At 41.7% G+C, this 25,808-nt stretch overlaps 2 protein-coding genes and 1 long non-coding RNA gene across 5 annotated transcripts; all 3 read right to left on the reverse strand.

Moving 5' to 3' along the window:
* Positions 1-423: 423 nt before the first annotated feature.
* Positions 424-10,827, reverse strand: LOC118299167. Of its 2 annotated transcripts, XR_004789780.2 has the most exons (4): positions 9,432-10,827; positions 7,943-8,110; positions 3,179-3,396; positions 424-2,890 (listed from the first exon to the last, which is right to left on the reverse strand). It is a non-coding gene; the product is annotated as an uncharacterized LOC118299167 (long non-coding RNA). The 2 variants fall into 2 exon arrangements; XR_007031682.1 differs by having other exon boundaries at positions 7,943-10,827.
* A 6,667-nt stretch (positions 10,828-17,494) lies between these two features.
* On the reverse strand, positions 17,495-21,349 carry dynll2a (dynein, light chain, LC8-type 2a). The gene is made up of 3 exons (XM_035622798.2): positions 21,156-21,349; positions 20,448-20,597; positions 17,495-19,378 (listed from the first exon to the last, which is right to left on the reverse strand). Exons 2-3 carry the CDS (start codon positions 20,577-20,579, stop codon positions 19,241-19,243), a joined length of 270 nt encoding a protein of 89 aa, XP_035478691.1. The 5' UTR covers positions 20,580-20,597; positions 21,156-21,349; the 3' UTR covers positions 17,495-19,240.
* A 439-nt stretch (positions 21,350-21,788) lies between these two features.
* srsf1a (serine and arginine rich splicing factor 1a) lies at positions 21,789-25,792 on the reverse strand. 2 transcript variants are annotated; one of them, XR_007031688.1, is made up of 5 exons: positions 25,417-25,792; positions 24,680-24,858; positions 23,507-23,679; positions 22,605-23,335; positions 21,789-22,204 (listed from the first exon to the last, which is right to left on the reverse strand). XR_007031688.1 is itself a non-coding variant. In XM_035622797.2 (4 exons), exons 1-4 carry the CDS (start codon positions 25,602-25,604, stop codon positions 23,138-23,140), a joined length of 738 nt encoding a protein of 245 aa, XP_035478690.1. In that variant the 5' UTR covers positions 25,605-25,792; the 3' UTR covers positions 21,789-23,137. The 2 variants fall into 2 exon arrangements, 1 of the variants encoding a protein (XP_035478690.1); XM_035622797.2 differs by having other exon boundaries at positions 21,789-23,335.
* Between the last annotated feature and the right edge of the window lie 16 nt (positions 25,793-25,808).

Here is a 25,808-nt window from a genome sequence, read left to right on the forward strand (position 1 = left end):
ATGCAACCAGGAGCCAAAACATCTGTATTAGCATTAGTTTGAGTATAATTTGTTATGAATTGTATCCATTATTGTACATGATTGTACTCTCGCCTAACTGAGTGACTTCTTATAACAGGTTGGGCTTTTCTGAATTCAGGTTTCTTTTTTGTTTCACGTTCAGCAATAAACTTTCTTTTGATTGTCTGATGTTTCTTACTTTGTCTCTCTCTGAGGATGAGAGTAAGAAACTATACATTTAACTTGAATAAAACTCTTTTTCTCCAATTGATGGTTGGTGGTAGCAGTATTTATATTAACTGCCAATACCTTAAAATACGTTATCTTATCGTACAAGTTCTAATACACAAGTAAAAAAGTCACTGAAAATGTTACTTAAGTTAAACTTTTATTGTCAAAAATATACTTGAAGTATCAAACCTACTCAATGTATATAAACAAATCACATAGTTTTAAAAAAACTTCTCATGCATAAATGTGTTAGTAGAGTTTCACTGTTGTATTTGGTTGAGGTGCAGCTATTTTAGTTACACTTTATTTCAGATGTCCCACTGCTTCCTGTAGAAAGCAAATTCATCTTAAGTTTCCTGAAAATAAATTTTGTTTTAGTTTTAATCATAAGAAAATCAATGGGCTGTTCACATCATTCATTCAAATTTTAAGTCATGGAAGTTTCTCTGCAAACCAATGACAGACCCCAACACAAAAACTCAATTAGACTAATGACCTGCAAAATAAAGTGGCAGAACTGATTTGAACTACCTTGTATGTCGTTGTTTTCATCTACAGACCACATGATGTCGATAAATGTTTGGTGCAGAAGCCCATAACTCAAGGTTACTGTAAGTTCTCCGTTATAGATCACTGCTGCGAATGAAACCGATCCAACTCAGATCAAATCATCTCTCTGCAAACACGACTTCCTGAAGCAGCTGACCTCCACTGTGAACATGTATGACGCTTTGCAACAAGATATTTGGCCAATTATTGGTCGGGTGTGTAATCTTTTAGTGTAGTATCAATGTGGTTGATCATTAGTAATACACAGGATTGCCTTAAACTGATTAGTGCTGGAGCCTTAAACATATTTGTGCTGAAGCAACTTCATTAAACCCAACAAGTTTCATTAGTACAAGTTTAGACTAGCTGAAGATGATTATGAAAACCCTAATGTAACTTTTAGGAGAGTATAAATATATGAATATTACAACTCAAATGCCCCGGTGAAAGAACAGGAGGAGATAAAATCCTTAATAAGTCACTGTTGTGTCCAGGAAACACTTTATGTGTTTCATTTATGCATATTAATATTGTTCCAACATCACCAAAGACCTGATAGTTGTTCCTCTTATCTAAAAGTCTGCTGCGGCAGATTTGGGTCTAATTATTACACTGCTCTCTAATCTCCGCACCACTGTGGTGAAAAGCCCGAAGAAACCCACGGATTTTCTCAATAACAGAATAAATTGGGTCATTTGTTGTCGTACACCAAAGATTTTTGACACAATCGTACAGAATTCAGAGTCAGACGCCGGTTTGAAACTGAAGATAGATTGTCAAAGGTAAATAACATCTAAAATACATGTGAGGCGGAATTTTATTTAAAAAATATTCATATTCATTGGAGTGTTGCTAAATTATGCCAATTCCAAAAATTTCTGCAAGTCCAGTGTTGATTTGTGAAATCCATTTTTTGACCAAATTACACTGGTATCAACAGACATGCACACACAAACTCTTATGTACGTCTTGTCACTTTGCCATACAATTTTCTAGCACTTTCACACGTCTCGATTTAAAATCTGTCAACCATTAACGACAAATAATAACAAGCAGCAAAGAAAGTTTATCCGGGACACAGGCCGTCACGCCTGTTGTGAAACCGTCCTGTGCACTGGAGTGTGGAGAGGAACACGCACAGCCCATTACGCTCTCACACAGATCAGTGACACATAGGTTGAGCAACCAGGGACAGGGACCATCCCTGATTGGTCACCCGTGGGGTGAGACTGCCCATGGACGGTCTCACCTGTGCCTGTACCCATCTGTCCACCTGCAGTCGGACCAGGCACAGGACCAGCAATGCAATGACTTTGAGTTGTACTGAATTAAAGAATAAGGCTGGTGATATTGTACTAACAAGCATTATCTGTATTTCATTGTGGCATAGGGCTCACTTATTGTCCACAGACCTTTACAAACACGTGAATTAGAAACACATGAATTGGATGGCACCTTCCTGTATCTCAGACATATACTGGACACTGTCCTGCTGCTGTGAAGACTCACTGGGCCTCATGCAAGAACAAGCCGCGCAGACTGATTTGTTCCTTTAGCGGCACATGTGAGTGATTTCAGAGAAATCTTCTCTCATTTTCATACAAAATTCACACATCAGGCCAGAACCTGATGTTGAGTAATGAAAAGATGTATTCTTTTTCTTTACAGTGTCTTATCCTGAGCTAATATGATACCTGAAATCAAATTGATTGAACATTCAATTGATTCATATTCTGTCCGCCAAATAACTATCAACGTTGCTTAAGAAGTTTTTTAAGATTTATGACTTAAAAAAAAAATTATGTCATGATGCTGTGAAAGCCACTAATACATTTCGGTAGTCTCTTCATGGGTGTAAAGGCAGACCATTGTATCGTCTGTTGCATCAAACACTGTCACATCTGTAATACTCTTAAGTCATGATCAATTCTCACAATCATGATGAATTCGTAGACAATATGAAAAATATAAAACAACACCTGCATGATCCTTTGATGGAGAGGTCTCTAAAATACACACACATCATATGTTATTATAGTCCGCCACAATGCTGGCCCAAGGCTTGAGTCAGAGCTGGGGTTGGGGCCATATAAGGGGTCGCAAGGGGTTCCTGCACAAAAAAAAGAAGTTAATTTGACTTTGTCACAAAAAAACTCTTAACGTGGTTTCTTTTATACAGGATAGTTTAACCTCTCCAGACCTGTGAATAACATCACAATTGTTCACATCTCATGATCAGGGGTTATGTGTTGTTTGGTCTTAAAGACGTTTCTTGTTTCATTGCCCTTGGATAACATCATCATCAAGTTATTTTAATACTTTTGAGACACGTTTCAGGGACACATTGTGAGTATTGATGTTGCTTCAAGGCTTGGCTGCCTCCGGTGTCTTCACTGACCTGTTGTGACCTCTCTGTCCTCACCCCACAGACCGGAACATTTGAAAAGTGACTGGAAAAAAAGGACAAGGGGCCACATGGCGTGTGCGTGAGTTTCAGGATCCAGCGGCCATGTACCGTTCCACAGACTGAGCTGGACCTTAAACCTGACCTCAATTCTCCTGCCGCTCATCTCCTCCGCTCAGGGACCGGAGACGGCTGTTTGTCGTCATCTGAGTCTGAATGAAGGCGAAGTGGACATGTAAGAAATATGCTTTTTCAAATTTCTGACCAGTAATTAGATGAGAAATGTTCATCCCACTCTTGTGCAGTTACTTCCTGGAGTCTCCACTGGTTGCCTGTTGCCTGTTAACTGTCCTGGATTATGCAATCAATGTCTCCCCCATCCAACTTTGTGTTACCAGAACGGACTTACGAAAAAAAGGAATTTAGCTAATTGCTGCTTAGCAAGATATAGGCTGCAGAGTTTTTTATTAAGCCTCAATAGTCATGAAGAAAGTGAGAATAGAATAGAATAGAAATAGTCAGGCACAATATCAATTTTGAGAGTTATCTCTGTGTGATTTTCAAACTCTCCACAAGAAAGAAAAAAGCATATTTCTCAAATGCCAAACCATTTCTCCTCAAGGAGAGAGTGGGCAGTGTTGACAGTGGATAAATAAGAGATACAATAAGATAATAAACTTGTAAACCAATGCTCAGATAGCAACAATAGACTAATTCAGTATGCTTTGTTAGTTTTCCATGATAGTGATCTCTGCAGGGGAAAAAATGTCTCAGTTGACTCAACAAGAGGGCGTCAGCATGTTAACAAAAAAACTAAATTATAGAAAATACGAGGCAATCTAGTCCTCAAACAAAACCTCATTAATCATGCAAATCCTCTGGCTATTTTATGGTAATCGATGGTCATAAATCCATCAGTGGTCAGACTTTCCCACTGGTGCTTTGATTGTGTCACAGTTTCTCTTCATCATATGAAGCAGCAGCTTTGATCTCTATCAGCTCAATAAGATTTCATCACCACACCCATGAATCACAGGAGGAAGGCTGTAGCACACACACACAAACACACATACACGCACACACACACACATAGCGTTTTCATTTGCAGTGGACTCATTCAAACGAGGGTAAGGAAGAGGAAAGTGATACAAGGCCCTTGTAATATGACCTGTGGGTGATTCTGCACTTGGGAGAGCCAGAGAGGCCTGTGGCCGTGTGTGTGTGTGTGTGTGTGTGTGTGTGTGTTACATGCTGCGACTGTGTTGGCTCTGTCAACATACAATTGCAGCAGGGTGTGTGTGTGTGTGTGTGTGTGTGTGTGTGTGGCACAGAGAGTTTCTGTGGGTTTGAATCAGACCCAAGACTTGAAAGTCTCTCGGTTGTGTTTACTCTTCAAGCCCAAGGTGTGTGTGAAGTCACGGACTGAGCTGTTCCTCCTCTACTCTTTTGTTAAGTCATGTCAGATCAGAGCGGCTCAGGGGGTTTGGCAGTTAGTCACATTACTGCAAACTGGTCGCAGTGTTGTTTGATTACACCTTGACGTCTCTCTTATATGCAGTTTCTTTTCTTTTTTTGACAAAGCAGCTGATAAGAAACGCCAAACAGACACAATGGATTTGGGATTTTCCATCCAGCCAAGTTTGAGTTTTGATTAAGACTCAGACATAAGAGAAAATACTATGATGCAGCATTTTGTTCGTCGGAGCAGCACGACCGCTCGCATCTCACACGCCCACTGCTCCCCAGTCAACTCAACAGCTCTCGGACACTCCCACACTTTAACTGTAATGGAGCCAAAATATTCTTCTTTTCGCATTCATTCATTATTGTCGGAAAAAAAGTACTTTCTGTCTCTTATCCCTTGTGGCTCCCAACATCTGAAGGAGCAGAGAGAAGATAGTTAAGGGCAAAGGTCATGACCCTCTGTCGTTCAGCTATAGAACCAGTATGGCCATCATCAGCACATACAGGAAACTGAACTGTCATCTCTTGGTTCATCTCTTGGCAGAAAAGATAGCTGTTAAAGAACCCCTCGACCCTACTTTTTCTTAGTTTGTATTTTTTTCATTTCGTTGGAATATTTTCTTATCATGCAAATGCATTACAAATATGTTGAATAGATAAACTGCACTGAGATTAATGAAATCTAAAATTGTCAATATCAACATCATGATGACAGTGTACTTTTGGTCCTTTAGTTTTTAGTTTTTTTGATGGTTTCAGAAGTGTGTGTGTGTGTGTGTGTGTGTGAGTGTGTGTGTGAGTGTGTGTGTGTGTGTGTGTGTGTGTGTGTGTGTGTGTGTGTGTGTGTGTGTGCAGCTGATGATGATCTGGTGTCTCTCGTCCTCCCATCTGCTGCTGCTGCTGCGGCTGCTTCTCTCTCTCTCTCTGGCTGCTGGTCAATATTGACTCAGGGAATTGAAGCAACAGACACTTTGTCTTGTACACAAGAGGGCACACCACCTATCTCTATGGCATTGGGTAAAACACAGAACGACTTGTCATCATATGCATGTCAGAAATTTTTAAAATCCTAAAATAACCCTGCACAAGATTTTAAAATGATGCGTAACGATAGCAATGTTTTTGGCTTAAAAACTGCAAAACGTAATATCTTATTGAAGATCGAAAAGTATAAAGTAACAAGGTCAAAAGGTCTCTTTTATTACCTATTGAGTGCTGCAGATGTGATGCACAACATCTATATCAGAAAAATTAACAAGGAAACAAATAGTAAAGGCACTTGTGCACAACCTGAATAAAATGCCATGTATTTAAGCTTCCTCTGTAGGTGTTACATCTACTATTTTAAAAGCTGAGATTGACATAGTACATTTTTGAATATAATATATGTAGCATGCTGTACCTATGTCAATACATAAAAGTAAGGTACTACTATTTGTATAGTACTATATCAAGTGGTCATATGTCATTGGATTTGAAACTTCCTAAAACATTAAAAAAAACATCACGCGGTCACAGTGAGGCATGAAAAGTAAAACCTGCAGCACCAGCGCCGTTGTTTCTGAGGTTAATCTAGACGTGGTTACACCACGGACAGCTAGAGGATTGGAACGAAAGATAGAAACACGTTCACTGTACAGAAGCGAACTCCCACTCAAAATGTGTGGAGCAAAGCTGCTTTGGTTTGCACTTAGCGGGACTCAGCGGAGAGAAGGCTTCTGTTGTCCATCTCACTTCTCTGAAATAAAGCTTTGTTTTTGTCTGTTTGGGGATTTAATCATTTCAGCAGGTACATTCTGCACATCGTAATTTCCCTGAAGGCACAGTGTTTGCCAAGTATGAAAATCTACCTGTACAGAGAGACCACATGTATCCCCTTGTGTTCGTAACTGTTAAACCGCTCATCTCTGGTGCGATTTGCATGACTCGCTGGTTACCAGTTCCATACCAGTGGTTCATCTTGCATTGGTCTTGGGTGAAGGCATCGAAGCATATAAGACTCTTGTTCTGGGGAAACGGCCTAGAGGTCATGCTGCAGGATGAGAACCTCCTGTTGAACTCACTGCTGTCACCTAGTGAAGGACTGGGCAAACTGCTTTGAGCACATCCTGCAGGCGAGTGTGCAGAGCACGGTGCAGTCACACTCTTGCATGCACCAGCAGAACTGCAGTTCTGATGATGTTTCTTTTGGGGGTTTTCTGTCAGTCTAACAAAAGTAATTATGTTTTTCTCCTTGTTTGAGAGTTTTATTGCACCTGGTAACACTGAGCGTGAGCCCACGGCATACAGTGATAACGTTAAAACACACACACACACACACACACACACACGCACACACATCCATGTTCAGTATCACCCGTGACCTTTCTTTGATCAGACAGACTATGACTTGTTCATGTGAAGGAGTGTCTCTGTGGCAATAAATCTCCCGAGAACAGAACATGAGTTAAGCAGCGAGGTGCCACACTCAGCGCAAAGTCAAACACACGCCTACAAGGAAGAGCTTGTGACGAATTATGGCCCGATAAGAAGTTTCTTTATTTAGCAGTGCATTTGGAAATGGAGAATGGAATGTAGCTATCACATATTTGCTTTGTCCCTGTAAACATCAATATTCTGTGTGAACCCTTTGTTGTGCTCTGCAGGAAAAGTCATTGCAATTTGTAGTTTTGGCTTCATGGAGCTTTAAAGTGAGTTGTTTGGCCACAAATTCACTGTTGAGGCTCAGTCTCACTGCTCTCAGAGCATCGCTTTCACTGCTGTTTTCTGTCAGCAGTTCAAAAACTCTGTTATATTGTTGTTAGTTAGAGAACAATCTACATGTCATAATTAAATCTGGCATGTAAACTCTTTAACTGCAAAGCAACTAAAGCTGTCAGATAACTGTTGTGGAGTGGAAGTGTAGAGTATTGAATTTGAATTTGATGTAAACTGAGAAGACTTTAAATTCCAAAAACAATCACAATATACGTAACAGAAGATTGTTGTAATAATGTAGACTAAATAAACAAATACTGACGGTTAGATTAGTTTAATCAGATATTTCTCACTGACCCTTTAAAGATTTCTAAGTGAACACAAATATAAAGTCATATAGAGGTTTACAAATGATTTATAGTTGAGTTTAATATACTAATTTTTTTTTCAAAGACTAAGTTACAGCTATTGATGCTACTGTCACTTCTTGTTTACAAAGCTCACAGCTTTCTGCTGTACAGATGTTTTAATGTGAAACCTCTTTTAGTAAGACACTAGAATGAAGAAAGAATTGAGAAAATGAGATTACACACATACTTCGTGAGGGATTTACGTGTAGCCGGTGACACCCGATCCAGATGTTCCAAACTAGATCAGTGGGACACACGGGGACAGAGGTGCATCCAGGAGCCGGGAGCCGGCCGCATGAGATTTTGATCTCCATCCATGGCTCCCTCCCTGCCCGGTGTTTTTCTTTCTCCTTGTCTGTGCAATTAGAGATTCAGAAGTAATTACTTGCTCGGCTTCCTCTGCGATTAAACGGCGGGTTCACAGCACCCTGATTAATGCACAGGCATGCACGCCTGCCATTAGCAGCCGGGAGAGGTGGAACGTTCGGACTGAAACCCTGCAGAACAAACACACTGCACAGAGCGACACAGAATTACACAACAAAATGCATGGACGCAAAAGTGAAAGAATGCTCACAAAGGCACATGCACCCACTGGTCTATAAACATGCATACAGCACTTTTAGGCTGCTCTTTCAAAAGATTTCAGTGATAGAAAGTAACATTTACTCAAATGTTTTACGACAAACTTTTAAAAGTACCTCAAATTCTGTAATAATTGACTTTACTAGAGTGCATATCAGAGGATTAGCTCCTCCCCAACCACCTACAAGATACTTCTATTAAACTGCAAAATCTTTTACGTACATACTTAAAATGAACATTTGTCTAAAAGTTGTAACAAATGGCTTCATATTTTTTGACATAATGACTACATTATTTTTGATATATAAATTATGATAGGCTGCAAGAGTGACAATTTGCTAGACTATAAAAAAGTTATTTGACAGTTGTTTATCTTTTGTATGGAGACATTTCACACCATAACTATTTTTATATTTTATACAGTATAGTTTCTTACTTTGCTACCTGTAGTTCAGTTAAAGATGAGGGTACTTATGTTCATATAACAACTGAACTGCCAATACTCAAATCTAAAAATGCATGTGTTTTGAAATTAATTTCCTCCTCTTCAACAATATATTTTTAAAGACATAATATGAAATAAAGTGAAATCTCCTCTCCCTCTCTCTCGCTCTCCTGCTACTACCCGACACCAATAGGTTTTTATTTCGGCCATAAAGGCACCAACAACACGAAAATGTGACAGTAGCTACAATGACCTTTAGTGTCAAGATGATTTTTTCTGTCAGCAATTCATTTGCCTGGTCTGACGGCTGCAGTAGCAGGTTATCTGTCCAAGTCTATAAGCTCCTTTTATTTCTTTTTTTTGGCTAACCGTTAATGTATAACTGAGCTGCGCGAGGAATCAGCACATTTCCTTTTTACCTCACACACACAGATCGATGTTGGTGTGGCTCCGCTGCGAGGGAGCTAAATGGGATCATTGTCAATGTGAGAGGCACAGTGACACATCTCATCCTGCCCGGAATTTAGATACGAGAGAGAAAGACGACGCGGTCGAACAGTGCCCGGGATACTTCAAGAGCAGACTGAGGAGAAATAAAATGACAAAATAAACTATTCTTTGAGAAAAAGATGAAAATCACAAAGACCTGTCACTGCTGTCAGCTCGTCGTGATAAGATCCAGTCTCACAATGAGTATATAAACTGTTTTTACTGTAAACATGAACTTTGATAGGAAAGGTCCCACAGGGGCTTCCTCTAAATATTCTCTGCTTATTTAAGTTAGCTCTTGAACAATTAGGATTTGGCCCTGTGCCACCTAATGTAGAAACCAAGTTATCTATTATTTCATGAGTGAAGAGAAAAGCTTCACACTCAGTCAACCGTGGCGTCTGTCTTGTCCCCCTGTGACTGCTCAAAGCACCTTCGGTTCCAACCTCCTCTGTGTAGTCATCAGAATAAGACCTAGTTAACAGAAACCCCTCGAAAAGCTGCTCTACATCCTGTTTATGTTATTTTGGTCCATTTTAACCAAATAATATTGCAAACCACTGACTCTCTCTTCGGGCCTTGAAAAATCCTTCAAATAAAAAAAACAACCACTAAGAGTTTACAGTCACACCACCAGATCTGTGAGGATGCAGTTACGCCACCGTCACTGCATACTATTTCAACCGTGACTACAAGCAGCTGAGCAAGAAGAAAAATGTTCATGACAGCCTCCAACTCATAATTCAAGGTCAGAGTTAATAGGGATTTCTGACCCTGCTGACATTTTTTATCTCATTTGGTGAAAAGACGAACTGCAGACATGACTATACAATGGCTGTGAATGTACCATCGCTGCCAGTTACGTCAAAATAAAATTCAGCATTCACACTATTAAATAATATATTTTGTCACGTGATAATAAAACTGCTACAAATACACAACAACATTTGCTGATTTAAGCCGTTTATCTGGCGTGACTAGGAGCTCGGCATCAACTCAGCGAATGACCAAAATCCGCAAGAAACATACACGTCTGTACAAAATTTTATGTTGAAATATTTCAGTCTGGACAGAAGTGGTGGACTGACAGACGCTGTCCATGGATACACGTTGCTAAGACAAATGAAAATAGAGTCAAAAAATTACTTCAATTGTTTAATAATGTATTTTACTTTTTAAAGGCCAAATCAGGTCTAGAACTGCCAGACTCAAGTCTTGCGGAGGTGGTTCGTTTTGAAAACCTATAATTGATTTTTGAATAATCTCATCTGGCATATCACACAATTTCTCCATAATGCAATGATTTCATTTTCAGTCAAAATGAGTACGCCACAGTTATATTCTAAATCGATGCATGTGCCTGTCACCTCCAAGTTTTTTACTGTCCAGAAAACTCAGTTGTCCAGGAAAAAAAAAATGGCAACACTCTCTAACTTTTGTGACATTTGACATGGTGTTGATCACCACGAGGTTCAGAGTTCAGGCTGATTAAACTGACAGTGTAGTGAAGGCTGGAGATGGTACCAACAGCACTCTGAAACCCATTCTTCCAGAGAACCACCCCCCCCCCCCCCCCCCCCGGTCCCCCGTCCCACACCACCAGTGGACCCTGGCCCTCTCTCCACGCTCCTCTGCTCATCCCTAAAATTAATTCATCCGCACATCTCTGTCCTTCCAACACCACATTAACCCCGACCGCAGGAGGCATCCTGTTGGAAAGAAAATGTCCCTCTGTGGCTTCACGGTGAAACATCAGTTTGACCTTTTCCACCTCAGACCCTCTCTCAGCTCTTTTCCCACCCTCACACTCAGCTCCTCGCTGGTTCACTCGTTGCTCCGTCTACATTGCAGCACAGGCCACATGCTCGTACAGCTCCGTGATCTCGGGGACGGAGCAGGAACCAGCCACGTGTTGGGCAGAAACGATTTAAAGCAAGTGTCGAGTGTGTGAAAAACATTTTGACTCTCCATCAGAAATATGAAAATGAATTACAAAGGCCCCCATGCGTCTCTAAACAAATCTCAGTCGTTGCGATGCAACTGTGGGGAAGACTCATTTCAGAGGGTCACGCCACACTGGCTGCTTTCTGGAGGACAGAGAAACTGTAATTGGGGGCCATTAGCTGTTGCCCAAGACCAGTCATGCAGGGTCGTTTTGTAGATTGAGACATGGTGACTGCACAGTCCCACCGCCTGTATCAGTGTCCCCTACCTGTGACTTCCTCACCCCCCTTCAACCTCCTCCAAACCCCCTACATGACCCCCTCTGTCACAACACCCCCACCCGCTGTCACACACACACACACACACACACACACACTCTACCACCAGTACACACCACATACCTCTCCATGTCCTTTTGTGTTGTCGTCAAACAGACCTTGAATGGAGTCAGGGACAGCAAGACCCAACAGCGATCAAACAAAAAGTCACTTTTATAACTGCTTTAAAATTCTGTCAAGGCAATCGTAACCGCATCAGTTACCTGTCTGACAGCCCCTCCGGCGACACTGGGAGCAGGATTAGCTCTATTTTACCTCCCGTTTTATCTGTGGTGAGGCCGAGGCTGTGGAACAGTTTTAATATATGAAGGGCTGGAATATGCGGAATATTAACATACTTCAGTGCAAAACTGATTCAAGGTCTTTGTGTAGAAAATGACCATCATCTTTTAAAAAACAAGCATTATTTGGGGGCAAGGTCACCAAACTTTTGAAGTGTTTTTTATCCAATGTTATTAATGATTGATTTCTTGGTGACATTTAAAAGTGAAGTTATGACTCTACTCCATCATCATTAATTCCATCTAAATGAATGGGAAGAGAGAAGGGTCTTGTTAGCCTGAACTAGCAGCCCGCAGGCCTTGCCAAGATGGCTGCAAAGACATTGACTGACACGCATGATGTGAGCAAGACAACATAACAACTACAAAAAATATTCATAAATATAAATGTAAATATGACAAATATAACATTCTACACATATATAAATACTTTTAACACAACAAAACGACAGCAGAAAATAACTATTCAAAATAAAACTGTCATCATTATTTCAAGAAGCACTGACACAAATAGAAAACATTTGATTATTGAAGTATTGTGTGTCTTTGTCAGTTATTCAGAACATCCTATGAAAGTATTTGATTCAATGTAGAGTTGGTACTTTCTTAAAATAAGTTGGAAAACCTGCTCATGGAGTGAGTTATTTAATATTAATTTAATGTTTTTGAAAAGCAAATTGATTTTTCCTCATTTTCTTTCTTCCTCATTCCGTCTTGCCTCGAGACAAAGGCATTTCCTCCAATAAAATAACTAAGATGTGGGAAAGGGGAAAATAGAGCTCTAGTGGCAGAATGTCACAACTGCTTTAAAATAGATTTTTTTTTGCAGAAAACCCCTCAAAATCTTTTTGTGGGGAGCCAGTGCAGGAGCCCCCCATGGTTCACAGAGCCAGGCAGTGAAGCTGGAGTTTCACAGTCCCGCTCATAAAGAGTTGCCCTGCTTTATGGCCCTGTTGCTCAACATCACATGCCTCCAGAGCTGGGATATGATCTGAGATAAGGCAAGAAAGTACCGAAACAAGTCTCACTCTCCTCCTTCGTTGCGCTGTTCTTTCAGGTAAACGACCTGACTGGGGAACGAGCTGGAGTTTGGTTTTATACCTGTTGACTAACACAGCTCTTGAAAGAAAAAAGGTCTGCACAAGCTTGTGTCATACTAATTCTCCATTTGAAGTGTTGTAACTGGTTTCGATGAGAGGAAACAAGATGACTTCTTTAGAAGATATCAAAGAACGTCTGAATCTGAGATGCCCTCATTGCATACAAGTTTTATAAATCAAGTCTTTACGATAAGCTGATTACCTTATCCTTGACAGCAGCGCACAGCGAGGGCCGTAAAGGTGCAGGATTATGAGGTGATGGCCCATAAAGGGTTTGGCTCAGATAAGGTGGTTTGTGGGAGTAAGAGACAGAAATGGTGACTTTAGGACAATGGAAACGGGTTTTCTTCACGACAATCGGGTCATCTGGGCCACATCTTACTGCAGCACACCTGAGTATTCGTTCACCTCCTTCTATTCAGAAGTCAAGCATAGTATTCAGTACTAGCAGGAGGGAACCTGTGCTTCCGTAAGTGTCTGAGCAGACAAGGTCATAAAAATATAGCGGTCCCATGAAAGGCAGCCATTTCAACCTTTAGCCTGCTCCTCATTTACTCATGCAGGATGTTTGCTAAGATGTGGGGTGATGTTAAAACTGAGCGTTGTGTACTTCTTGTGCATAAATTTGTAGTTTTTATAATTATTAAAGTGTATTAAAGTGCAGCATCTGTACCGGTGATGATTCCTCTGCGGCTCAGAGTCAAACGAAAACATCATGTGTACATGGTTATGCCAACAGTGATAATAAAATTCCTCACCGCTGAGGTCTACATTTCCAATCTTCAGAATGGCCCTATTAATGAGACTAATGGTATATGGCCGATACCACACCTGACTGAAACTGCACAGGGTGACTGCTCCAGCAACTTCCTGCTGCATCGCATTGCAAACCTCGATGGCCGCGGTCCATTCGGGGGAAACCATTAGAACAAACTGCTCTCAGGTGCAGCAAAGCAGACCGGGCATGACCGTTTATGAACCAAATCACCTCTGGATGTCCTGCGCAAGGACAAAGCGCAAACTGTCTTCATGCAAACGCTCACATCCGTCTCACCTACAGGGCAGCACTCTGTGGGGGAAGACAGGGATATACAAAAATGATTTTTTTTTTTTGTCTCATGTCCAGTCTAATCAGTAACCATTAACAGGGTGTAGTAGGAGAACTTTCCCTTTACTCATGGAAAATTACACTTTTCTTTCCTGTTGCACGCATAATAAGTGAATTATTCTCTAATAAAATAATCTAGGATTGTACAAAGACAGTAGATGTCATATACTGCTACAGTGACATGAGTTGTGCCAACAATTGAGCTTGGTACAGCATTAATATTTAGTGGTCATTAATTTCATTCTTCCATATTTCTCACTTGTCTGATCAGCTCATTCGAATGTACTCCATATGTATCTCCACAACATGTCAAGTTGGTTATGACATTGTCACACAGAAGATGCTACTGTCAGAACATAAAACATATACCTGTAATGATAATGCCGTGAATATTAAGAGCTAGATTAAATCTAACCTAAATGTTGATTTAATGTTTGATGGATCAAACTTGCAGAGCACATAGTTATGTTTTTTTCCAAGATATATTTTGATTATTGTCATTAGGAAAATTTGACCTGCTGGTAATAAATATAATTTCAAGCCTGACCCCTAACCCGAACCCTTTTACAAATAAGGGTCAAAACCAACATAGATGAAATCTGGCTCCCAATGTTTACATCAGAAACAAAATAAGAGACAACGACAGAAAGTGATTTGTCATAAGGACAAAGGTTTCCCTCATGTGGTTGGGTGTGGAAGTGCATGATAACACATAAAACACATGCAATAAGACTCAGTGAGCATTTCTGATTGGCCAGTCCTAATATTCAAGACTAGTCAGCTTCATAATATGTACAAGACAAAATTATTTTGATCATGATAAATGAAATAAATTTCAGTATTTACACATACAAATACCCCTCCCCCCACCCAGCCAGATCGAGTTAGGATATGTTAGTTTTCCCATCTGTGTGGTTTCCCATGTGTACTGTTGTATTCTTCAACCACTAAACATGCAGCACACAAAGAGCACATTTCATTCTCAAGGATTTTTCCATGCATTGATGCATTCAAAGTCCCCGCCCCCCAGGACATGGACACCAAGTAATTCAACCTACTCGCCGTGCGTCCATTTGCTGCTATTAACATATAAATGTGCATCTTTTTTTCCCTTTTTAATTTTTTTTGTTGTTGACATCCCCGATGTTTGAGTCTGACTCATATGCCTCCTTGTTATGCCAGTGTTAAGTCCGCCCACTGGTCAGCTCATAGTCTATGAGGCATCAGCAGAGCGCAAACATTCATGACATCAACGCATCGGAACAAAAACAGAAGGGTGTCCTCAGCCTGAGCCAAAACAGCAGTCCTTTTGGTGCAATTCAGGTTACTAAAATGCTTTTCAAAAGCTGGGGGGAGCTGAATAGAGCCTTTTGAGAGCATATGGCTAAAATTATGCCACAATGAAATGATTATTTTTCCGAACCATTCCAAGATGTGCGTGTCAGTGCTTCATGTTTAATTCTGACGGGAATTGAAGATGTGAGATGGTTTTCGGTACAGTTTTTTTTTTACCATTTAAATGTTAAGACTAATGTCATAGAATCATACAAATATAGCTCTTTTTCGAGCTGCATGGTTTGTTTCTTCATCCAGTCAATTACCCATGAAGCGTACATGTGAATGTTCTCTGCCCATGAACTACATGTTTGTGTGGGAAGATGCGAGAAGGCAGCCAGAGGCAGCCAGAGAGAGAGAGAGCAGAAAGGTATGTAGGGGCAGGAGATGCCGGTGGGAAAAACAAGAGGGTAAATATATCAGAGGAGGTTTGGTGAAAAAGCAGACGAACCTCTGACACATTCCTGTTTAAACTGTGAATACACAAGCGGGAGCATAATGATCAACTTGAGGAGCTGCAAGTGCGTCATCATCAGTCGTCGTCATCAAAGGATTACAAGTCATATTTTAACTTCAAAAGGTATGGAATGGGAATGGTGTTCTAATATTTCAGCAAAGTATCGCATCAGTTAACTCCACGGAGTATCTTATTTCACCCACATGGACCTCAGTCTGTCCCTAGAAATTATTCATTAATCACTTGTCCTTTAACTTGTCTGCTGTCTGGGCTCCACCAACTCTCGGAGAACTCAATAATCCTCCACATGAAGACTGAACAATGACACTTTTTAATGGGTCTGGTATTTTTCAAGCTAATTTCCTAGGAATCTCCCAAAAGTGACCTGGTACTGAGCTGCAGGTCCTCTCATATTTCCAGCAAAGGCCCATTGCAGTTTGGTACTCGGTATAAGAGAAATGGTGAAAATGTTATTTGAGTATTAAGTGGCCAATTGTTACATGAAACTATTAAATTATGTGTTAGTTTATCCAATTGAGTTTGAGTAGGAAGACAAACAGAAGTTCCTAGTTTGACAGAAGATTTAATTTAACAGGAAACCAGATATGAATATGTTTGCAGCTGGTATCGCTTGGTGGGTTACACCGCTGACTATGAAGGTCAGAGTTCGAGTCCAGCTCATCCCAGTGTGGACCCTAAGGCAAGGCCCTCAATGTTACCTGCCTCTGTAAGTGTAACTGGTGACAATCTGTGACATAGTATAGTATGTGTTGATCATAATATCAGTTTTAAATACAAAACTGAGGAACTGCTAATGCAACCAAAGAAATACTGGCCATCAAGAAATTCAGCCAACAAGCAGCATGAACATAAAATAGATCTTTGAGGTGTGACAGTTCAAAGTAATGAAGAAAAGTTGATCTTTCTAGGAAATTCACTGGATATTGACATATGTTAATTCACTGACCTATTATATAAGGTGTTTTTTTTTTCTTAAAAACTCAAATATAACAGGTGTCTACTTAATAAATGTCGCAACAAACACTTTCTCCGTGTTTTCGTCTGTAATTAGGACCAACACAGATAAATATCAACAAATTTATGAGAAAATTTTCCAGGAAACTAGGGGCCCTGTAAAAATAAAGAATCTTACATTGTTACAAGGCTTATTAAATTATGTATTTTGATTGTAAATCTGACAGGACTTGAATGCTGCATCAGTGTATCACGCGTGGGATATGTGACGTGTCTTAGTGAGCGACACAACGCTACAGCGACTGATGTCACATTAACGTGGTTTGCGCTCGTCATCTCCGAGTGAAGGTCACATAATTGTCGCCACGCACCGGTTTCCACACAGTTTTAATCCATACAAAAAACAAAAAATTTAAAAATAAACTTTTTACCTGTGCACTGACCGTCTTCATGCTACTACCCAATAAAACCAAGCAAACCGGCTGCTGGTGGTGGATTTCTTCGACAATAGTAATATAAATTGTTTCTTCTAATCTAATGCAAGAATTCAATGAGATATAAGAAAGCAAATTGTCTAATATGATAAAACTTCCCTTTGAAATGATATTTACTGTACATCAACTCACCAATTAGTCTTCCCAACAAAAAATGGGCAATGACAAAATAACAGGCCACATTGTAATAAGTCAACAATTAATTTTTTATTTGATCGAGTTTATACGATTTTGGTTCTGTAGCAACCTACTGGGTAATTGTAATGAAGTGCAATTGTACTCAAGCCGGTTACAGTTGAGAGCAATGACAGGCACACGTTTTGTGCAAATTTAACAGCATTGGAACGGCTCCTACATATACACAGCAAAAATACATGCCAGAGGATAAAACAATACCAAATCATTTTTACATTGACAATAGTTAAGACGTCCCTCGATAAACGGTCCTAGCTAACACTTGAGAGAGACACATTTCACCCATAGCTGTGATATGGGAGCAAACGACTGAGTAAACATTCAGTCTTTATGCACTGCAAGAAATGTGGTTTTATCCAACTCGATGGACTAAGTCTCTCCAATCATCCGTCCTAAAGTACACATCTCGTCAACATCTAGGCGTTGTGCATTGCCATTCCAAACTAATTATACGGACATCACAAAATGAAAACCTAAAATCAGTGTGCTAGACACGAGTTACACCTGCTTGCAGTCGCTTTAAGACGTCCCCACACCAAATGCGCCGTCTTCCCCGCTTGTCTGGCAGGACACTTGCAATGCAAAAAATAAAAGGCTGGGGATAATGCAACTTGAAAGAATCACAGGCCACATAAGACGACACAACCATCTGAAACACAGGGGCGTTGGTAGCCTCAGTAGAGTTGACCGCAGATGTTTCTAAATCTAAATCACCTTCCTAATGCTGCTTTATAGCAATTACTGGGACAAGACACACATCAGCTCAGTCCAAATATCTACATACTCGAGAGAAATTTAAATAAATCATTTACCTCCAGGATGAGCCTTCGTCTGTGTCTGACAGTTAAAGACGTTGTGGTTTTGATCCTTCAAACATGCAGACACACGGGATTGTAAGATCTGTGTAGGTGAGTTGGGAGACGTTAATAACTAGTCTGTAGTGTATTACTCCAACATTACAGGTTAAGGTCTGTGTATGTGAGCTTGGTTTGCTCTGTGGTTCTTCACAGTGACAATTTACTGAAGATCCCTGGAAATACTTGCACTGGCTCGTGTCGGTTCCAAAATGTCAAGTGTGTTGGATGTTGTGACATCTTTTCTGAAAGCGGCTGCTAAAATTTCTACTTCTGTTTCGTGATTTGCTTTAACCAAATTGAAAACAGCAAAGGTTTTTTATAATGCCATCTCCAGACAACATAATTCCTGTAAATTAGTAAAATTAGAGTAATAAACTGAACTCGTGCTGTCAGGTTAAGATATGCTCTCACTTTAAAGTCACTCATTAGCCTCACAATTTTGCCCGTTACCAACTTTGTTCCATGAACACAGGCCAAAATCTTGGTAATGAATGTCAAACTGGTGCACGCGATATGAATTTACCACCTAAACCAACAGATGGAGTCTCATAAGAAGTGATGCCACTTGTGAAGGAAAGCAGATGCACCACTACATTCTACAGCTTTCCTTTATTTTACAATCAAGGGCCACGTTGAAAACTTTTACAACCTAGAATTTTACAGCATCAACAAAAACTACTTCAGTTGCATTCAAATGGCAACTATCGAAAAGTAAACTTACTGTAACATACATATTAAATAGTGTATAGTCCATGCAATTGCGCATGGCCGGTTTTGCATTGTTATGGTATGTCGGTATTAGTGTATGGGAGACATCGGCCACCAGTGCATTTCCGATTTAGGCTCAGGGAGAAAAACCCCTCAACACCCATCAGAAACTTCTCAGCCAGACTTGAAGAGCAAGATGGCCACTTGGCCCAGGTAGAAGTAGATGAAATGCTTCGTCTCATGGGTGACATAGCTGCCAAAGTTCCTCCCGACGATGCAGTGCCAGGTGGGGTTGTACTTCTTGTCAAACTCCTGGGGGAAAAAAGTCAGAGGAAGAAAATGAATCAACACCAATTAAAAAACAGGTGATGTGTAACCAGCTAACTTATTTTCTTTAACCTAATAATCAGTAGATTTTCTAAATCATCAAATATTTACTACAGGTATGAACTGCTCATTCTAACTTACCAGAGCTCAGGAAGGAACCTTCAAACTGCCTGTATAATTGGGTCAGCAGTCTAAAACCTAAAAGGATAATAAGTTCTCCATCCTATGTGACAATAACTGTTAGCATTAGATTCTCCCATTGAGGACCTTGAACCAGCAATGTTTTGGCAATTTTAACCGAAATTATGAATTGACTTATCATTTCAGCAAGTGCCCTGAGGAATTTGGTGAAGTTCTACATTTGAAAAACATTCTGCAGTTAAAACTTACCTGGATGGTATTTTGCATGGTGTTTATAGTACTTTAGAACCAGTTTAGGGAGATTTTACTACTGCTTTTTGAAATTATGAATATGAATATAAAATAAATAAATATTATAAATAAAGAGTAAAAATTGTTTTTTTCAGAATAGAAAGACACAAAAAACATAAGACTATTTAAGAGATTACCTTTTTAGACTCACATTTGATGAATATAATGTACTTATTTAACAAAAAATATTTTATTTCATTAATTCTCATTTGTTTAAAATCTTTTATGCTTTTTAAATTCGTTTGTCTTTTCTGTCCTGCTGTTTTTACTATAATATCATATTTTTTTTCATTGTGCGTGTTTTACTGTCTCATGAGCTTGATCACCTGTGAAGCTCCATAAATATCACCTGATTCAACTGACTGATTTATGTCATGTTGGATAATCAATGTAGATAACTTACAGGGAAAAAAAATCGAGAATCTGGTCTGGTCAAAATGTTTGAAAATATGGTGGCGTTTGTTTTTTTGGCGGGGGGGGGGGGGGGGGGGGTCATGAACTCCGTGATAAAGAAAATCCTGGGTACGGCCCTGGTCATAGGAGCGTGAGAAGAAGAAACGCGCTGTGAACGTGCGGGTCCTGCGCCGCTGGTGTCAGGCCGCGGAGCTCCACGCATCCTCACCTTTTTGATGTAGGCTGCGATGTCCTTCTCTATGTTGTACTTCTCCATGGCCTGCGTGGCACAGTCCACGGCGTCCTGCTGCATGTCCTCCGACATGTCTGCGTTCTTGATCACTGCTTTCCTGTCCGTCATGGTTGAGGATGATGATGCCTGCCGAGGAAGGAGGGAAGGAAGGGAGGAAGGAAGGAAGTAATGAAGGAAGGAGGGGAGGAAGGAAGGAAGGAAGGGAGGAAGGAAGGCGCACGTTCACTCGGACGCACGGCACTGAACATTACGCCGCACGTGGCGGTGGGGATGCTTTAGGCCAGTCGGATCCTCGTTAACATGTCGGAGGATGGGGCCATTTGGCACCGCGTCTTCCGTCATTTGCACTGATTCGTGATCATGACTTGTGCCCGGTTGGTACCGTCTACATTCGTCACTAGAACACGACGTGAGCGCTGCATAGATTGGCTGCGAAACTTGATACAGGTGGAGTTAAATTACTTGGCTCTAATCACTTTATGATGAACGCAGCTCCTGCACCAGGAGACCCCAAGTGCCCCCAAAACACCCCCACGCAGAATTCATTGGCACAAGTGTGAGTAACCCAAAATGAAATAAGACACACAGTACGAGCTCGGCCCATCGCAAAGAGAAAACTCGAATTAGAAATATGTCAAGACATGCAAGTCAAATCCTTCTCCGATGATCAAACCTGCGACTCACCTGGTTTGTTTTTTCTCCCGACCGCCTGAAAACACTTCTGTGCACAGAGACGCGTCACGCAGCCAGATGAGGGTAGGAGGCTCAGATGATGCTGCGGCTAATTGCTTTTTAAAGATTTACACAATAAGCATGTAGGCAGGTTGTCTCTCCGCTCGGCTCTGCACGGCAGCGCCCCGCCCCTCTGCTGCACGCCGCGCCTCGCCATTGGCTGCGCCGCCGCCTCCCCGTGCGTCCCGAGCGTTTTCCTCCAGCTCCATTCTGCCGGCATCTTATTTCATCCCACAATGCATCATTCACGGTGCACACCACTGGCTGTGGGATGAAAGGAAACGAGTCGTTTGGCTGCGAGCACCAGGGCTTTTCAACCCCATCACAGCGGAGCTGCTGCAGCTCTGAATACTGAACACACACGCCAGTGTTGTGTTGTGTGTTTTCTCACTTATCTAGAGGGATTTCATAGCCTGGTTGAAGCTTTACAAATATTTTCTGAGACTAATAAGTCTGGTATAGACAATATACTGAGCTATGGCTGCTAATACATCGATAATTGCTTTGTAAATTGTTGACAAATGTCCAATTGTGACAAGAAGTGATGTTTGCGTTTATGTCTCAAATAAATACAAACGAGTTAACTTGTTTTGAAATGTTTTATTGAAAACGCTATAAGGAAAAATAAAAGATTAAGCAAATTAAAACATACAAACTACTCCCAAATGAAACCCCTTCCCAACCGCCCCAATTTGTAATCAATTCCTTCATACCAGGCATCTACGATTCCATCCTTTGATCCAACTTCCTGGTCCTCAGTTTCGTTTTCTTGTAAAATAAAGCCATTATCACTGAAAAACTTTAAAGATAGACTGGGGGAGGGCCTAATAGAAAAAAAGTTGCTCTGGGACTCCACGTTACTTAGTTCTGAATTCAACTCATTTGAATCCTGGAAAACTGATCCCGTTCCGAGCATCCATCCTTGCCTATCCCTTCCCTAATCGATCCACTCATCCAGCTCCAAGGATTGGGATCCACTGAGCCACTCCTCCAATCAAAACCTTGAAATACCAGGAAGAAAATCAGAGGCAGACCGTTAGAATAAAATGTCAAAATTTTTGGGCCTATTTTTTTTCCATGTTGAGCACTCATGTCAGATCAAGAAAAAAATGCCACAAAAACTATCACTGCCTGAAGTAAAAAACATTTGAGGACATTTAAGTCAGAAGTGGGGCGCTTTGGCGACAAAGTAGTGAATCAGATTTTTACATTTGAAAGCAAAGATTTTACACTTACATCACAACACTTGATCTACAACTGCTATCTGTCACAGCTCAGAGTAGCATGTTAAAAATTCCATATATATGTATAACAAAGTACAGCACATATGGCTTTGTTAAATATGACATGCATGATATGGCAACCAATCAAAACGTTCAATTTATGGAATATGAAGCGTACCATTGCCTCGACCTGATTGCTCCTCAATGTCCTATCCTGACCATACAAATGAAATGTGCTCCACAATGGTTTTATTCCAAATCACTTTAATCCTTCTCTTCAGATGTCTAAAGGAAGACACAAGGGTAAAATACAGTTAAGCATCTGGCTCTTCATCCAAACAAGCCCAAACCCACATTTCCAATGATATGATTTAAAAAAAACAAAAAGGAATTAAAACTCAATTTTCAATACTTGCAAAAACCCTGAGTTCATTATTATAACTCAACATTTTTGAAGTTCAACACAGCACAATTTCTTATGTTGCAAAAACTGAGAGGACAAAAAGGAGAGAGGGCGAAAACAAGAGGAAGCATCTGGAGAGGCCGAAGAAAGGGGAGGAGATACATCTACATACCAAGATCATCCACAAGGACATCGGGACATGAAATGGAAAAAATGTAAAGTCAATGGTTGACATCTGGAGAAACTCATGGGGATGTAAAACAGAGAGGGCATACATCAAAAGGGGAAAACATCTGTGGTAGAAAGGTTTAGGAACGGGAGCGAGAGCGGCTGTGACGAGGCGAGTAGCGGGGCGATCCTCTGCCGCGGCCGCGGGAATTGCTTCGACTGCGGCTGACGCTGTGACTGCGGCTTCTGCTCCGGCTGCCACGGCTGCGGGAGCGTGATCTTCCGTAACTTGGGCTGCGGGGACCGTCTAATTTCACACGAATGTAAGCAGTCTCTCCCTGGCGGACACAAGAGAACTTGACATTGAAAAGACCAAATTCCGGCCCGTGATGCAAATATCGAGAGAAGGAAATAAGGGCCAGGCGTGCGTGCGACATTTCCTCAAAGTACTCACCTCGACACAGCAAAGACACATTATCCATGACACTTGGTCAAATCAGTACACATACCTCATGAGAACGGAATTTGGTGTTGTCCAGCTTTCGAACAGCATAGGTCATGTCCTCTTTGCGGACAAATTCTACAACCCCCGTCCCATCTCTGAAAACATCCGCGTAGCACACGTCGCCTGCCTCGCGCATGTGGTCCTTCAGGTCCTGCCAGCTGCCGCTCTGAGGAAGCCCTGAAAGACCGAAGAGCGAAAACCTGCTATCTAACACTGTATGTGCAGAAACTCAAACATTGCCTTGCATTACTCACTTGTCTCCCTAAACGGTAGAGGTTTTTGAGATGCGAGCAATCTAGTTTAAATCATTGACATGGTCTTCGTTAGTCAACAACATTCATAATATGCCAGTGATCCTGTGTGCAACTCCTATTAACTTTATTTTCCATCTGTGTTTTTCTGTGGCATTATATCTAGTGGCGATTAACCGATGAATGGAAAATTGTCAACCGTCACTCAAATCAATGAATTGTGTTGAATAATTTTAAATGGGATGCCAAAAGGATTCAGTTTCAGCATCTCAGATGTTTTTTCTGGTTTTCTTAGTCTTCTATGGCAATAAATTTGATACGTGTGGCAGGTGCATATTTACTGATGTCAACTTTGAAGAGCATTGACCTTTTAGACATACAACAGGTAATGAATATAGAAAGGAATCTAAAGAGCAATCAATAACTCACACAGATATCGATTGCAGCCCTAATATTGTGCATATACAGATTTTGGGTTAATATGTTCTATTTATACAGGACTCTGTATAGACGTTTTTTCCTTTTGTTCACTGTACACTGTCCCTTCTAAACAAATAATAAACATGTTATCATTCAGTTTATGAACTGATGCTAAATGCATCAACCTGTGATTCTTTAAATGTCCCTGATTTTAACTGGACTCTTTGTCCATCACACTTACTCCAGTAAATAGAGCGTTTAAAATATCCTCGAGCTGGGTTTGCATGAATGCATGATCCATATTCAATCTAAATTAATGTCCTACATGGAGAGCACACTGAACCTGGAGCTGAGTTTAGCAAAGTTGCACAGAGAGGCGATTTGTAGAAGTTGCATGCAAGAGGGAACTTTGTCACACAAGTCAAACAAGACCAATAATGTATACATCTATAACAAGAACCTCCCTGCACAATATCCAGACATGAAGGACGGACTGGTGTGCCCACCTGACACGATGACCCTGTACTCGGAGCGTCTGGACGGGGGCCCGTATCGGCCCCTGGGGGCTCCGCCGATCCCTCCGAAGCCGCCTCTGGAGCCCCTGCCGCTCCGAGGGAACTCCACCCGCAGTCTGTAGCCGTCGTAGTCGTAACCGTCGCGTCCATACACCGCGTCGTCGGCGTCCCTGTTCGCAAAACAGCACAGTTCACACACCAACAGGCGGGGGTTGGCCTCGGGAGAGCAAGACCGGCGTGCAGAGGAAGACCGCTGGCGCGGACGGTGTCAGCCATATTAGCGACTGGCTTCACTGGACTTCCTAAATCCGCGCTGCAGACGCGCATGCGACGCGACGAGTTGGGCTCCATGCAATGAGAGAAGTAGCGTTGCACTTCATCGGTCATTGCAGGGGGAGGAACACTGGCGCTGCGTAAATGTGGCACGACCAGGCGTAAAGGTGCGAGCACGGACGGACCGTTACTGACGGAGCAGAGCGTGTGTTGGCGTGGAGCGCCGAGGACCCAATGGGAACGGAAGCACAATGCGAGGGTTGTGCACGGCAGAACCAACGCGCGCGTTCGAAACCGGAAGGGCAGACATCACTGTGGTTACCAGAACATTGGGGGGGGGGGGGAAACCAGTCTGACTGAACCCCAAGTAATGTGCTCGCACGCGAGACGGTAAGCCACACAATGGTCGATGCCTCCTCCGGCCTAGCCATGCTAACGGTCAGCTAGCCGCTCACCTCGGGTCCTCGAATTCAATGAAGGCGAACGGCGGCCCCCCTCTCCGGTTCTTCAGGTCGATGTCTCGGATCGTCCCGTACTTGTAGAACACGTCCTCCACGTCCTTGGTGCGGATGTCGGGCGGGAGGTTCCCCACATAGATCCGACAGTCGTTGTTCCCAGCGGGGCCTCGCACAACACCCGACATCGCTGCTGAGGTGCAAGTGGCTACTTAGAGTAATGAGTCTGTTATTGGCACGGTCGTCAGCGGCTGGCGGAGCCCCCCCGAGGTCAGGCTCCGAGCGGCTGCCAGGATAAATAAATATATATAAAAAAAGGGGAGCGTGGTTCTCTCGGCGCCAGTCTGATCTAGTCAGTGTGGACCACACTCCCGTCGCACCGCGGAGCGAGC

The sequence above is a fragment of the Scophthalmus maximus genome, chromosome 11 (assembly GCF_022379125.1).
Source record: "Scophthalmus maximus strain ysfricsl-2021 chromosome 11, ASM2237912v1, whole genome shotgun sequence".
NCBI classification, from domain to species: domain Eukaryota; kingdom Metazoa; phylum Chordata; class Actinopteri; order Pleuronectiformes; family Scophthalmidae; genus Scophthalmus; species Scophthalmus maximus.